Consider the following 13,998-nt stretch of genomic DNA (forward strand, 5'->3'; position numbering starts at 1 on the left):
ACCCATGAGACCTGCTGTGCATACTTAAGAACACTGAGTTACTTTATGGGCATGGAAAGAGCTGACTATACACTTTAAAAATAGAACATCTTAGTGTTGGTAGCTTTTGCTGTAGAGAGCAGAAGAAAAATATTGTATCCATGTAGGTCAGCTGCACGAGATGTTTGCTGTATTTTTTTGTGCGCTTATTGTTTCTGTTATTGAATTATTATTTTTTTAATAGTTTTTATACAGTTTTCTCAATATTCTCTGTTCATCTTTACTTAAAAGGTTTAACATCACATTGGTAATTTGCAGTTTTGATACAATATTCTCTCTGACCTTGTTCCATGGTTAGCAAAAGGCGAGTAAAACCTGTCTTATCTATACTTCAGATACATTGCTGGCAGTCATGTCTTTGGCTATTTAAATCCTCACTTTCTCATTAAGTACAGCAGAGGGCGCCATACGCCTGTTTAATGTGTGGCTGAGGGGCGATGTTTTCTGTGATGTGTTTTAGCGCACTGTGCTTTCCTTGTCATTGATTATCTGTTCTGAATGTCACAAAAAGTGTCTTCAGTGTCACACAGTGTTTTGAAGATTTTGCTTGTAATCAATATCATCTCAGAAAGGGGGGAGAAAAAAAACATGTCATGTAGTTTATTTTAAAATTTAATACAAAATGTTATCTTGGGCTGTACATTTTTAACAACTTTAGACATGTAAAATCAAACCTTGGGTTGTGTCTGTGTTATTGCAGGCTTTTCATTTGACTTAGCGGAGCAATAAGAAATTCACTGTGTTCCCGTATGAATCCTCAGACTGCAGAATGCTGCTGAGGTACACAATGACTCAGTGTATGGCTCACAGAGACACCTGCTCTATTGAAAATGATGTGTTCAGTCACGATACAAATAATGTCCACTATAACCTAGCATGAGTGACTGAACATTAGTGTGTACCATACTATTAGTCCTGTTCTCACCACAAGTTGGCTTAAATTGAATTTTTTTAACTCTCTTGTTGCACCATACCGTACAGATTATATGCTATGTCTGCATTATGTTTTTTTAATATCTCTATACAATGTGCACACACTACATGTGTGTCAGTGGTAGAGAAGAAACAGCAGTTATCAACCAAACATGCTGCCACATTGACTAACCAATGAAGTAACCCTTCTCTTTTTAATCCCCCTCTCTGTACTGTTTGCACCAATTCCATTGGCTGCAAAGAGCAGCTTTCTCTATAGGCGTGTCACTTTACACTGGTATGACTGAGGAGAGTAGAAAGGAGAAATCAATAAACTTCATGGATCATATAACTCAAAAGCACATTTAGAGGAAATGGATCTTCTCGTGTATGGTTGTGAATGGGGACTCAAAATAGCAGATAGTTGTGGGTTCATTGAACAGAGTCAGGGCTATCAGGGTTAGAAACATCAGTGATGAAATGAATGCTTGAAAGCAGATTTCTATTTTTAAGTGATATTGCAGTATGAATGAGTTGTTAATGTGTTAACCATTAAAGCTAGTCCGGATGTTTGACTCAGTCTTCAACTGGATGGCTTTAAGAAAGTCTTTTTGTATATATTCAAGAGGAGACAATGCTTATTTGGATGCTGAATTGGATCACATTCTGAAGTGAATAAGGGGAGATTGTTGTTAAATATCAGTGATAAGCAGCCATTTTGCTGATGCAGAACACAGAGCTGTTAAAGTCAGTCTCCTCAGCTCTCCTCTCCTCTAACTTTATCAGTATCACCGTGTGACGTCAGCAGCCTGCCATTTTTCCAGGTCTGCCTCAGCATCCTTTGCACCCCATCACCCCTCTTTCACACAACCCATCCCTTCCTCACTCCCACTACCCCCCTCCTTTTCCCTCTTCCTCTGCAAGCCCCACCCTCTGCTTCTACCCACCTGACCCTCTGCGATCCAATTAGAGCAGCGGTGACTGGATGTATGGACGCGCTGTGACTACCAAGCACAAACTGCAGTCTCACTCTCCTCCCCCTCTGTCTCTTATCCTGCTCTATTTCCCACCTCTTGTCTCTTGTCTCTCTCTTATTCTCTCTGCATTTTATCCACCCCTCCTCCTCTGCTTTCATTCAGATAATTTTTCCCATCTCCTGCTCACTCCCTCTGCTGTGTCTTTCTCCTCCCTCTCCTCTTCTCCGTTGTTGCTGCTGCTCTAGCTGCCTCACCCTACATCCCTCCCTTCCTACCAACGCTCCCCCCTCCTCCTCCGTTTGGAGATCTTCAAATCCGACCAGCACACACTTGCTCATAGCATAACACACTCCTCTCCTGCGTGGGAAAAACATGTCAGCTATTCTGGACCTGGACCAGATTGCATGCTCTGGGAATGGAGTGGTGAGTGACAAATGTGTGTTGCCTGCCTTGACACACCTTGCTGGGTCCTTGCAGCAGGGGGTTCTGGTTCAGATTAGGGGGGAGGTTGCTGTGCGGTTCCCCAAAGACAGGGCGACAGCAGCTGGCTCTAGGAAGGGTAAAGCTGGTGGGGGTTTGTTCCTGGATAGCATGTCACCACCTTTAGCAAACGACTGAGAGACTCTGGCTTTTTTTTCTCTCTGCAGCTGCTGGTTTGGAGTGGACATTTGTTCAGTGTGTGTGTGTGTGTGTGTGTTTGTGTGTGTTTGTGTGTGTGTGTGTGTGTGTGTGTGTGTGTGTGTGTGTGTGTGTGTGTTTGTGTGTGTGTGGCTACAGGTCATGCAGTGCCTATGTGCAGTTCGCACAGCCTTCTCATGCTCAGGGTTCCGTTGTCCGTAAAATGTTGTGATGTGAAAAATGCATTTGTATTTTGTATTGTGTTATGTTCCTGTCAGTATGTGTGTGTCCATAAGTAGGATGATTGGTGTTTGTGTGTTTCGGGTTGCATGTTTCTGCATCTCTCAGTGAGTATTTCTGTGTCAACCCATAACTGCAGCAATGCGTGTGTTCCTAGTGAACTGCTCTATCTCTAACTGGTGCATAGTGCATTGTGTTAATTACAATTCAGTTCATAGTCAGGGAGGTCACTCACCCCCACACACTCTAGCAACACCACACCAAATCTACTGTAGCGGCTCCTTCCCTCCCCTGCAGAGACCTTGAGTTTGTATTTTGAGCCCCTTGCTTTGATGACACACATGCACTGTGCTGCAGGTGGGGAGGGCTGTGTTTGTGTGAAAAAAGGGCAGGGTGGCATGTACCTGAGATGATACCACTGAACACATGGATGTGTGTATGAGTACTATGTATGCATATGTTTAACTGTGTACACTGAAGTCGTTTAGAGAAGGCTTGGTGTTTCTGCCCCGTAATGCTGCTCTGAGAAATGATTGATGCCGTTCCTGGCAGGGCGGGGAAACACAGAGGGGAGGGGGGAGGGATTGATAAGAGAGTAATTGCAGGAATATGAACAGCATGACTTACTGCTCACCCATGCCTCCTGAAGCACCTCTCCTCAAAACACAAACTCCATCTCAGTATTCCTGTCCCACACACACCCGCAACACATAATCTTTGTCCATCCACTAGCCCCCAGGAATATATTAGATAGAGAAAAGGGCTGCTGCCATTGCAGTGTTCCCCTTCTGCTCCCCATAGAGATGTTCTGGCTTGCAGCCCCAGCCCATGTCTGTTTTCCCAAGAAAACTGACATTCACACATACATATGGTGTATATATATATACATATATGCTCAATTTATACTCATTCGTGTGTGAAAGAAAACTGCAAGAGGCGGAGCTCCAAGATCAATATAGTTTTAAACCTTGCCAAGAGCCAAATGGATAGATGAAAGGTCCTCTCCTTCACTGCCTTTCCACAGCCATTTTCTCCATTATGTTCCATCCGTGTCTGTACCAGGACATGGCTGGAAAGACATGATAAATTTAGGCGCTGCACCCCCTTCTGTTTTAAGGCACAGCCTTCTGTTAGTCATACAGGACTCCCCTGGTCATTGCTATCTTTTCTCCTGTCTCCTTCACTCTGTTCTTGTTGTTTTCACGCTCTATTTCATCCCATCCACTTCCAGACTCTTTTTGTCTATCTCATCTTCATTCTGTTTTCCCATTATGTTCCCATTGCCATTTCATTTGTGTATATATCATATATATATACACACACACACACACACACATATATATATGCTCCATGGGCATTGCACCCACATGACGGACGTGAACAAGTGTGTTTCCTAGTTCTTTGAGCAAAGTATTTCCTACACCGAGTGTCCTTGACTCTGTCCTTGTCGAAAAACGAATATTATGCAGCAATACAGCCATGAAGAGTTTCCTGTTTGTCCATAACAGGTTGTTCTGCCGCCCAGCACCAGGCGAAGGTTGCAGGATCATTATCTGTCAGGCATGTGATGAGTGCAGGGCTTCTTGTCAGCAGGAGACTTTCTTCAAGGTTTATTCCATCTCAGGAAAGGAGGTTATAGTTACTATCAGTATCTTGTAGCACACGGTCATTCAGGGTGGTGTTGTGTTGCTTTGTTTGCGACAGGCTCATCTTTGTACCCACTCCAACACGAAACAAAGTTATCTCATTCCATTTTCTGACACATTTCTTGTGCAGCTGTGTCCATTACTGATTTTAGATGAAAATAGCTGCAGCGTTGTCCTTGAGAATTAACCTTCATCTCCTCTACAAAGATTGTGAAACGTTTCCATCAGCCACATGCCTGCAGTGGGAACTCAGGAGGGGAAACAGCAGCATGAGCAGTCGGAGTCCCACTACCTCCGTGTGTGTCAGCCATAACCTGTGTGTCTCGTACGCCTAGGCTCAGTCTTTTTATTATTGATGACCAGTGGGCCTTGAGACCTGGCAAGTGCTGTGCCCCGCCCGCTGCTCCTGCTCAGTGCAGTCCACACACATACACATACTAATACACACTAATACACGCACACACATGTAGCTTTGTCATGAACACCCTTGCATGATGCACCATGTCATGCTGACCTTGAGAGGTGGGTGTGTTGTGTTTGTTTTTGTATACTAATCAAAAGGATGTTCTGATTCTGAGAAAAGTCTAGAAATGATATTTGTCACTTCCTGTATATTTTATTACTCTCAGTTATGTCACTTTCTACACTTTTCCAAATCACATTTTTCCCATTTGTGACTTGATTGTTTTGCTGTTTTAAAGCGGACACAGTTAAGTCAAGAGGGGACATCTGAAATGTCCCAGTAAGCTATTCAGCGTTTTTCATATAGAAGCAGTTTGAACTACTATTGTAGGGTATCGTCATAGCAATAGAGAAAGATTTTCATAAGAGAGCCTCAGAACGAATGAGGCTTGTGTGAGTGCTTAGAATTTAAATGGGCCTTTCTGCGATACATTCTGTTTTGCCGAGTCATACTTGTGAATTTGCTGTGAGATCCAGACTGTTAGATTAAAAGACAATGGTCCTGATTGAAAAGCCTGTTTCTAAGACAGCCCATTCATTGCTTTGTATGTGAGAGGGGTCAGTGATCTTTATCTTTATGATCTTTATGCCTCGCATCCTTAATCTAGGATAGACACCGCAAATGTTATGTTAGGTAAATGGTTGTTAACCTTCAGTTTATTTGTTAATACTTGTACCCGTATACTTTAAAAAATTTTTTTTACCTATTTTGCTGCTAGTTCTCATCTTTATTTCAGCTTAAATTTGGAGTATATTTCATTGACACTTTATTTTGTCTGTATTCACTTAGTCTCTCAGTATACACAAATTGCACCATTTAGCTGAAACAGTTACAAGTTTCTAGCTGTTTTGGGAAACACATGGATAATCTCCTGCTTTGTGCTTAGTCCACTTATGTTTAATCAAAGAGGAAAAGGCCACACGTAATACATTTTCCCCTGCTTAATTTCGCACAGCTTGAGATTTATTGTCAAAATATTTAGTAAATGAAACAATGCTAATATCTTTGTACCCACAGCTTGATGCTCTGTAGCTTACGCCTCTGCATTGATGTCGAAAATGTTTCCAAGTACTTGAAAGAGCCTCACCATTACTTTTGATAACATTAAGTTTGTTGAAGTTAAGTTGAACATAATTGAAGTTTTATAGTGTGAAACAGCAACTGCACATTGATGGACGTTACTGAGTGTGCTCAAGGATGCAAGTCCCTGGTTTTATGTCTTTGCTAGTTCAACCAGATTAAAGTAACAAATGACAATGATAACTTTTGTGGCAATTAAGAAATGTGTCACCCATATGCCACACTGTATGGCTCCTCCATGGTTTTTCTGTGTGTTTGGCCCAATCACAATCTCACAAAATAGGAGGCTTGCCCCCCTTTGATGTGCTTGAGGGCTCAGGGCTGTCCCAGTTTCAAATCATGAAGTACATAAGGGCCCTAAAGCGGCCTTTTTAATGCAAAGTCATGCCCTTGCTATGAAATGCCAATAGTTTAACTTTAAAGGGGAATTGCTGACCTATTAAATATACTTGTCCTGCCCAACACTTACTGACCAAGAACCAAATTTAGACCATGTTGGGAAGAAAGTTAAGTTAAAGATAAGTTGTAAGTAAGAACATCTACGTAGTCCAGTTTTTTCATATTATCATAATTTTCTTGGCTTCTAGTAGTTAATCTAAAATATATAACCGCTGTAATAATATCACAACCACAACCACACTCTGTAACCACAAATACAGGACAGTGGTGTTGCTTTCTTTGTTTTTTTCCTATTGGTGATGCATTATTTACGGACACTTGTGATGTCATGTTTGTGAGATTCATGCTTCCCCCATTAACACACAAACATTAAGCACTACAGGCCTTTTGTGAATTTATACCATAAAGGTTTAGTGTTAGGCCTTTGGGTGTAGACTGGGGTTTGGCCTATGCGAGTGTTTTTTAATGATATTGGTGTTATCAGGATCAGAAACGTTGCCATTATTATCATTGGAATGTGACAGTATGAGCCATGCCACACAAACAAATCCAATGTGACATAAAAAATAGATATACTGTATAATGACTTTTGTTCAACCCTTTCTCTTCCATGACTCTTGTATTTTTACATCACTTTTAAACGTTACTTTTTTTCTCTGTTGCTGCAGGAGCATGACATTGAGACCCCCCATGGCGTCCTCCATGTCACTATGCGAGGTGTTCCCAAGGGCAACAGGCCTGTCATCCTCACCTATCATGACATCGGACTCAACCGTGAGTCAGCTAAAAATAAATATTCACAGTATTCCTGCGCCTAACATTTACACTCTGTAAAGCTGTCAGTCCTGAACCTTCATATTATTGCTGTATCCTCTGTTTTTACCTTTCTAGACAAGTCGTGCTTCAACACCCTGTTCAACTATGAGGACATGCAGGAGATTACGCAGCACTTTGCCGTAGTCCATGTGGACGCGCCTGGCCAGCAGGAGGGTGCACCTCCATTTCCCAGCAGGTGAGTGTTATACTGGTTTTACACATAGTGATAAATGAAAACACATTTTATTCATTGCTGATGGAGGAGCTACGTTAAATTATTTTATCTTGACTGAAGTACACTGTTAGTTAATTGTCTAATGAGACTACATTCATTCTGAGCAACAAGGACAGGTGGTGGTTCTATCCCAGCTCCTGCAGTTCATGTGTCGAAGTGTCCTTGTACAAGACACTAAACTAAATGGACCTGTATTACGCACATAGACTTGAATGTGTTTTTTTTTATCTTCCTCCAGTTATCGCTACCCAACCATGGATGAGTTAGCTGAAATGCTGCCCTCTGTGATGACTCAGCTCAAGTGAGTCACTCTCCGGTCAATAGCTGATCAATGACACTACGCATACATTGACTGTTCATCTCCAGTCTTACAGTAACTGATGGTTTCTCTGCAGGGTCAACAGCGTGATCGGCATAGGCGTTGGAGCCGGAGCATACATCCTCAGCCGCTTTGCAGTGAGTATTAATCATCCACACTGTCTATATTTTTAACTCCAATTGGTAATGTTAAGCTTGCCTTTGTTCTCCTCTGTCTCGACTGTCATGATTGCAGATTTTCAGACCTCACAGCTTGTTACACTGACCATTAAAACCTCTCACCAAGCCCACACAGGGCCAGGGCACACATTTCTATACAGTCTGCTGGGTATAAACTGCCATACCCCAGAAGATGAATCATCTCACTGGTTCTCTTCTTTTCAGTAGCTTTTTGTCTTGTTTAAAGACACTTAACATCGCAGAGCTAAAATAAGATCTGTGTACAGTAGAGCAGAAAAAGCCAGAAGTGACAGAGAGCGAGGGAGCACAGAAATATGAATAATGAAAAGAGAGGAAGGTGGTCATGGTAAAAAAAAAAAAAAAGAATGTGGGGGGTTTATAAATTGTAATGCAGGGCTCGCTACGGAGTGTCTGCACCTGTTTAGAATTAGGCAAGAAAATTGATTCAGAAATGCATTTGCTTAACTGGGCTGGGGGTAAATTGTGTTTACCCTTGATAGATTTATAGCAGCTGTTGCTGCATTGCATTTGCATCATGGTGAAGGCAGCATCCGCAATGCTCCAATAGTATCAGGCGAGATGGATCTTAGATTTCCCCAGAGAGCCTCTCTCTGTCTTTAGGCAATTCCAAAACCGCACATCCCAATTTAGACGCCCAGAATTCCACCTTCTTTGTGTCATGTCTTCCCTCAGACATTTAGATATGCTTCACTATTTTTGATGTTGTACAAAACTGCTGTGCGGTTGTACTGTGTCTGTTTTTGTTGAGAGGATACACATATATTAATGCATGCCTTTAGTTTTACCATTGTAGAGATGAAGCGAAGTATATTTTTAAGATTCCTTTAGCTAACTGGATGAATGGACCCTTACAAGACTAAAACAAACTGGCTAGCAAAACCTGGACTTTCTGCAAGCTGCAGCATAAATAATGCAGGATTGCTCGCATGTATCACTACCTTGTTCGTCAAAAGTCACATTTTTTAATTTGGCACTGACATGCTTCCCTCTTTTCCCAGCTGAACAACCCCACCCTGGTGGAGGGACTGGTTCTGATCAATGTGGACCCATGTGCTGAAGGCTGGATCGACTGGGCAGCTTCTAAGGTCAGTATTATTAATGAACTATAAACCTCAATTCACTCTTCAATACACAAACTAATTGAAATTATACTTCAATGATATACCAGCTAATTTACTTCAGTTCCAAGCCTTTTTTAATGTTCCTGAATGCAGTTTAACCTCCTTCCTTTTTGTCATCTATCCTAGCCATACTCTGTTTAGCTCAGTTTTTCATATACTTTATCTCCAGACTTACATTTGTCTGTTTTATATCATGCATAATAATGTTGGATTGCCTACTATTTATTACTCGAATATATTCAAATGATTCATCATCTGGCTAGAAGTGACTCAAGTCATAGATAGTTAAACCTACTAATAAATGCAATACCTGTTAATCCATACACTTCATGTAGAAGTAGACATACTAGCTTTATGAAGAATAACCATGAGGTTTCTAAGTAGATAAAAGTCAGCTCTTGTCTCTGATCTGTCTCCTCGTCTTGTGTGCAGCTCTCTGGATGGACCAGTGATTTGGTGGATATCGTAATGTCCCACCACTTCAGCACTGTGAGTTCCTCTTGCAGTAAATTTCCACTCTGGGCTTCTCTAAGTGTTGTAAAGCTTTTTCATTGAGAGTCTGAAACAGTTACTGAATCTCAGAAGGCTTTTCTTGATTTCCCTAGACAACGTCAGTCCATTTTGCTCTTCTAGCAGACTTTAACTAATTAATCTCTTCCTGTCCTCCTGGATGCCGAGACTTACAGGCAATGCTGAAGCTTATCATACTATCTATAATCCTGTCTGGAAGATTGTGTACATTTCATGTGTGCTACTTACAGACCCTTTGTCTGCTGTATTTCTTCTTTTTGTTTTACTCTGCTCTGTTCAACAGGATGAGCTATCAGACAACCTGGAGCTGATCCAAACTTATCGCCTCCACATTGCACAAGACATCAACCAGGACAACCTTGCTCTCTTCTGTGGCTCCTACCAATAGTATGATGCAGCACATTAGTACACCCTGTCTATCTTAATTTTAGTAAGCCAGATGACTTTACTAATAAAATAGTTCTATCTGACAAATAATGGTTTGTTTTCTGGTACCAGCCGTCGGGATCTGGAGATCGAGAGGCCAATCGTGGGTCTCAATGAGGACACGGTCAACACACTAACGTATGTTCTGAGAGTAAGATATCATAAAATTCTGTGTGTGATGTTCTGTAGATATTTACTTCTCGTCTTTACAGGTGCCCCGCTCTGCTGGTGGTTGGTGACACAGCACCTGCTGTCGAGGCAGTGGTGAGTTACACTCCATTATCAAAGTAATCTGAAAAGCTTTGGGAAGTAGAGCCTGTTATTCCTCTTGTCTGAGTGCAGAAATGAACTGGCAGTGATGTTTCAGGTGGAGTGCAATTCCAGGTTAAATCCAACCAAGACTACACTTTTAAAGGTAGAGCTTTTGATAATAGTTTGGGGATATATGATTTTTTTTTTTTATTACATTTTTTTCACTGTACACAAATGTCTTAACAAGACTGATGATTGTCTTTCAGATGGCTGATTGTGGAGGCCTGCCCCAAGTTGTGCAGGTTGGTCTTTAGGTTGTTGAAACATAGATATCCATGTCTTCTTAAGATTGTTTTACTTATTATCTTCTTACATGTACCCTTCATCTGTTCACAGCCTGGAAAACTTGCTGAGGCCTTCAAGTACTTTGTTCAGGGAATGGGCTACAGTAAGTAAACATGCTCATTTATTTTTGCTACTTATGATTACATGGAAAAAAACCTAGATAAAATGATACTGGTTCAAACTAGCCTGTCATGTGAAAAGCTACACTAACACTTTCAGGGTTGACGTGTTTGTGGTCAAGGTTTTTGTTCTTCTCTGAATTTCCTGTTGACGTGAGTGCAATGACAAAGGTTACTTTAAAAAAGGATTGTTTTTCATGGTTGTTCGTAAAAACCCTGGTGATAGGGTTTGGACTGCGGCCAACAGTGCACAAACCGACACCGTTTTTTGTCCGCTTGGTCCTGGTGAGGCAGCCTGAGCAGCTCAGTAATGCTAACACATTTTTCTCTCTGCTCTTTGCAGTTTGTGGTCCCCAAAACCCTCAGTAGGTGAGGTGTTAGTGCTTCTAGCATGACCAAAATGACCATGGCACTGAACAGATATTCACTGTTCAGTTTCAGAGTGGGCTTAAAAGAATACCCTGTTTTTCTTTTTGCCTGGTGTGCTTTTCTTTTCAATCCAGAACTGTTTAAAATGCAGTCTCTTTCAAGAGAGACTCAAAGTGCATACTTAAACAGGCCTTCAGGTTTTCCACAGTCATTCATCTACGAAAAAAGAAGAAAAGATATCAAATATTTCGATCAGATCCCGCTGAATTACTCTGCATCAACCACACTCTACTCACTTGATGGATGATGCCATTATTATAGGTTTGATGCCCTGGCCAAACAAATGATGGCTTTCTGTGTGTTTTTGTAATGTTGTTTCCCTTCTGCTCCCTCCTGATCCCAAACTCTGCACCACGGGAGGCTCTCCCGGGTGCAGCTAGTGTGTCGGTGCTTCAGTGTTGCCTTAAAGGCCAGCGAGTCCCCCTGTTGAGTAAATGCCACTGCAGGATTAGAACAGATTAAAAAGAGTGCTTTCATGCAGAGAAAGTGTTGAAAATAAATCTTAACACCTCAGCATGTTTCTGAAAGCTGCTTTTCCCTCATTAACACATCTCCACTGTGAGAATTGCAATTGAGAAAGAGCCAAAAAAGTACATGAAGTAAAGATTTTAGTTTGCACACTTGCAATGATTTCTTACCTGTTGTTGAAAAGCAAAAAGCAGTTTGTCTTCGCTGACCAGCAAGTTGCAACACAGCCTCACTTTAAAGCAGAATTACTCTAAGGTGGGATGACGCAACAAACGAGCTCCCTCTACATAACGTCTCCCTTTTTCCACTTTCTTTCCTTCTTTAATCATTGCTCACAGTTCCCTACGTTCTTCTCAGTCACCTGAGCAACGAATCAGGTACCAGGTTCTTGAGCAGCTGCCAGGCTAGATGGCTATAAACCCATTGGCCTTTTAGCACTTGAATGTCAATGTATGCAGAAATTCTCCAGTCGTTGTTCCAGAATTGTATTCAACAGACGCTCAGTGTAGTTGATAGTCACACACAGTGAGATTCTGCATACTTTGACACATTCATCTTCATGAAGGAGTTGAGTTTATCCTGTTAGCATGGATTCTGTCCTCAGTTTCCTATTATTTTGCATGACCCTCTGCTGTTACTTTCTGTCTGTAGAATTGCAAATGCTGTATCCTCCTTTTGTATTAGCTCTTATATTTGCTTGTTTGTTTGGTTTCTTCACATGAAGCAATTTTCTGTTACACATTTCCTTTTTATTTGATTTGAATCCACATTTGAGAATTGCTTGCATGGTAAGCGTTTTTGTTGTTGTATCTGAGTGTTCCCACACTGCACTGGCTCTCTGTTCTGTGTGAGTGGAATATTAATGCCTTTCTCTTTTCAGTGCCGACAGCAGGAATGACTCGTCTGGCTCGCTCCCGCACCACCTCCTCCTCCAGCATCACCTCCATGGACAGCAGTCGCAGCCGCAACAACCTCAACAGCTATCTGGAGGGTAGCGCAACTGGGGCCCTGGACAGCCAGACCGGACCCCAGACCATGGAGGTCTCCTGCTAAACCACATCCCCACCCCACAACTGTATGCACACTCCCATAGTAACTTGTGAACCCTATTACCCAATGTTTCTCTCTTTCTCTCTCTCTCTCTCTGTATCTCTCTCTCTCTGTATCTCTCTCTCTCTCTCTCTCTCTCTCTCACTCCCTGCCTCCCTCTCTCGCTTTCTCTCCCTCTCCCCCCTTTCTCTCTCTCTCTCTCTCATCCTGCTCCTAAGCAATTCAATGATAGGAGGATCTGTATGAACTATGTGATTAGAAAAGAGGATGTTATAAATATATTAACAGATGCATATTATTGAATATAAAATATTGAATACACTGTCAAAGTCACATTCCTACCAGGGACTACATTCAGATGTGCTGTATATTCAGATGGTCATGCTATAAGATTGACTCAGCCGTTCCACCTCACCACCCTTGTATTTATTTTTTCCAAATTGTCTTTGTTTTAAATGTTCTCACAAACTGTAATGTCTCCCAAGTGTTCTAAATAACCCTTTTTCATTGCACTGTTCATCACAATTGCTTCTTTTTTTTAACTTATACCTCCTCTAGTGTTGATTGTGAGTCACTGTATCTTTGTGTTTAATCTCCAACTTGCTGCAATGTGAGGCTGAATTAGTCACAAAGTATACAGAGGGTTCACTGAATCTACTGTAGCAGCAGAAATCAAGGTAAAGTGATGTGGCTGATAGACAATGGAAGAACCATTGCAGACTGTAGCAAACTGCCACTAAAACTAGATCAAAGCTGCGGGAACATTGAATTAAGAAACATTCATTGTGAATGTAAAGTCATCTACTAAGTGTGTCAGCCCTATCATTCTATTTTTGATTATTATTGTATCTGAACTCATATCAGTTTCCTTGTTAGTTTTGCTGTTTTTGTCCAGTTGAATTTATTCATTTATGTTTGAACAACTTTTAACAAGGGGGATCTGATGTAAGAAGTAGGAGACCCCTCACTGAGGGGCCCTCTAATGCTTCTCACAGTCTGCTGATTCAATTCATTTATATTACTACTTAATAAAGCTTCAACATGACAACATGCCTGATGTATTCAATCACTTCAACATTATACACAATTTTGCCTAAAATTTTTGCACGTAAATAACAGGTGTGGTGCAGTCATTTGAATGAAATAAAGAGAAAGAACTGAATGTCTGCAGTGCTAAGAGTGCTTGTACTTTTCCTCTTCTGTCAGTGGAAAAGTGCGGTGACTGAGGTGAGTTAGTTTCCAACCACACTTGTTCTTATTTTTAACAATTCAGTTGTCACAGATAAGCCAGTCTTTATTCAGCACACAACTGA

General features: G+C 41.4%; 1 protein-coding gene across 4 annotated transcripts in view; it reads left to right on the plus strand.

Moving 5' to 3' along the window:
• ndrg3a (ndrg family member 3a) overlaps positions 1 to 13,733 on the plus strand; it is a 32,343-nt gene extending 18,610 nt beyond the window's left edge. The window contains exons 1-15 of one of the 4 annotated variants that reach the window (XM_061042439.1): positions 1,966 to 2,351; positions 7,043 to 7,148; positions 7,266 to 7,386; positions 7,664 to 7,726; positions 7,821 to 7,881; positions 8,943 to 9,029; positions 9,498 to 9,554; positions 9,880 to 9,983; positions 10,095 to 10,160; positions 10,235 to 10,286; positions 10,390 to 10,437; positions 10,541 to 10,576; positions 10,671 to 10,722; positions 11,974 to 12,012; positions 12,516 to 13,733. In XM_061042439.1, coding sequence (XP_060898422.1) covers positions 2,301 to 2,351; positions 7,043 to 7,148; positions 7,266 to 7,386; positions 7,664 to 7,726; positions 7,821 to 7,881; positions 8,943 to 9,029; positions 9,498 to 9,554; positions 9,880 to 9,983; positions 10,095 to 10,160; positions 10,235 to 10,286; positions 10,390 to 10,437; positions 10,541 to 10,576; positions 10,671 to 10,722; positions 11,974 to 12,012; positions 12,516 to 12,688 — 1,116 coding nt within the window. In that variant the 5' untranslated portion in view covers positions 1,966 to 2,300 and the 3' untranslated portion in view covers positions 12,689 to 13,733. Of the gene's footprint in view, positions 1 to 1,965; positions 2,352 to 7,042; positions 7,149 to 7,265; positions 7,387 to 7,663; positions 7,727 to 7,820; positions 7,882 to 8,942; positions 9,030 to 9,497; positions 9,555 to 9,879; positions 9,984 to 10,094; positions 10,161 to 10,234; positions 10,287 to 10,389; positions 10,438 to 10,540; positions 10,577 to 10,670; positions 10,723 to 11,081; positions 11,123 to 11,973; positions 12,013 to 12,515 lie in introns of those variants that run through there. The other 3 variants (XM_061042437.1, XM_061042438.1, XM_061042440.1) reach the window with 3 other exon arrangements.
• Positions 13,734 to 13,998: the final 265 nt, after the last annotated feature.

This window comes from Labrus mixtus, chromosome 7 (genome assembly GCF_963584025.1).
Source record: "Labrus mixtus chromosome 7, fLabMix1.1, whole genome shotgun sequence".
Lineage (NCBI taxonomy): Eukaryota > Metazoa > Chordata > Actinopteri > Labriformes > Labridae > Labrus > Labrus mixtus.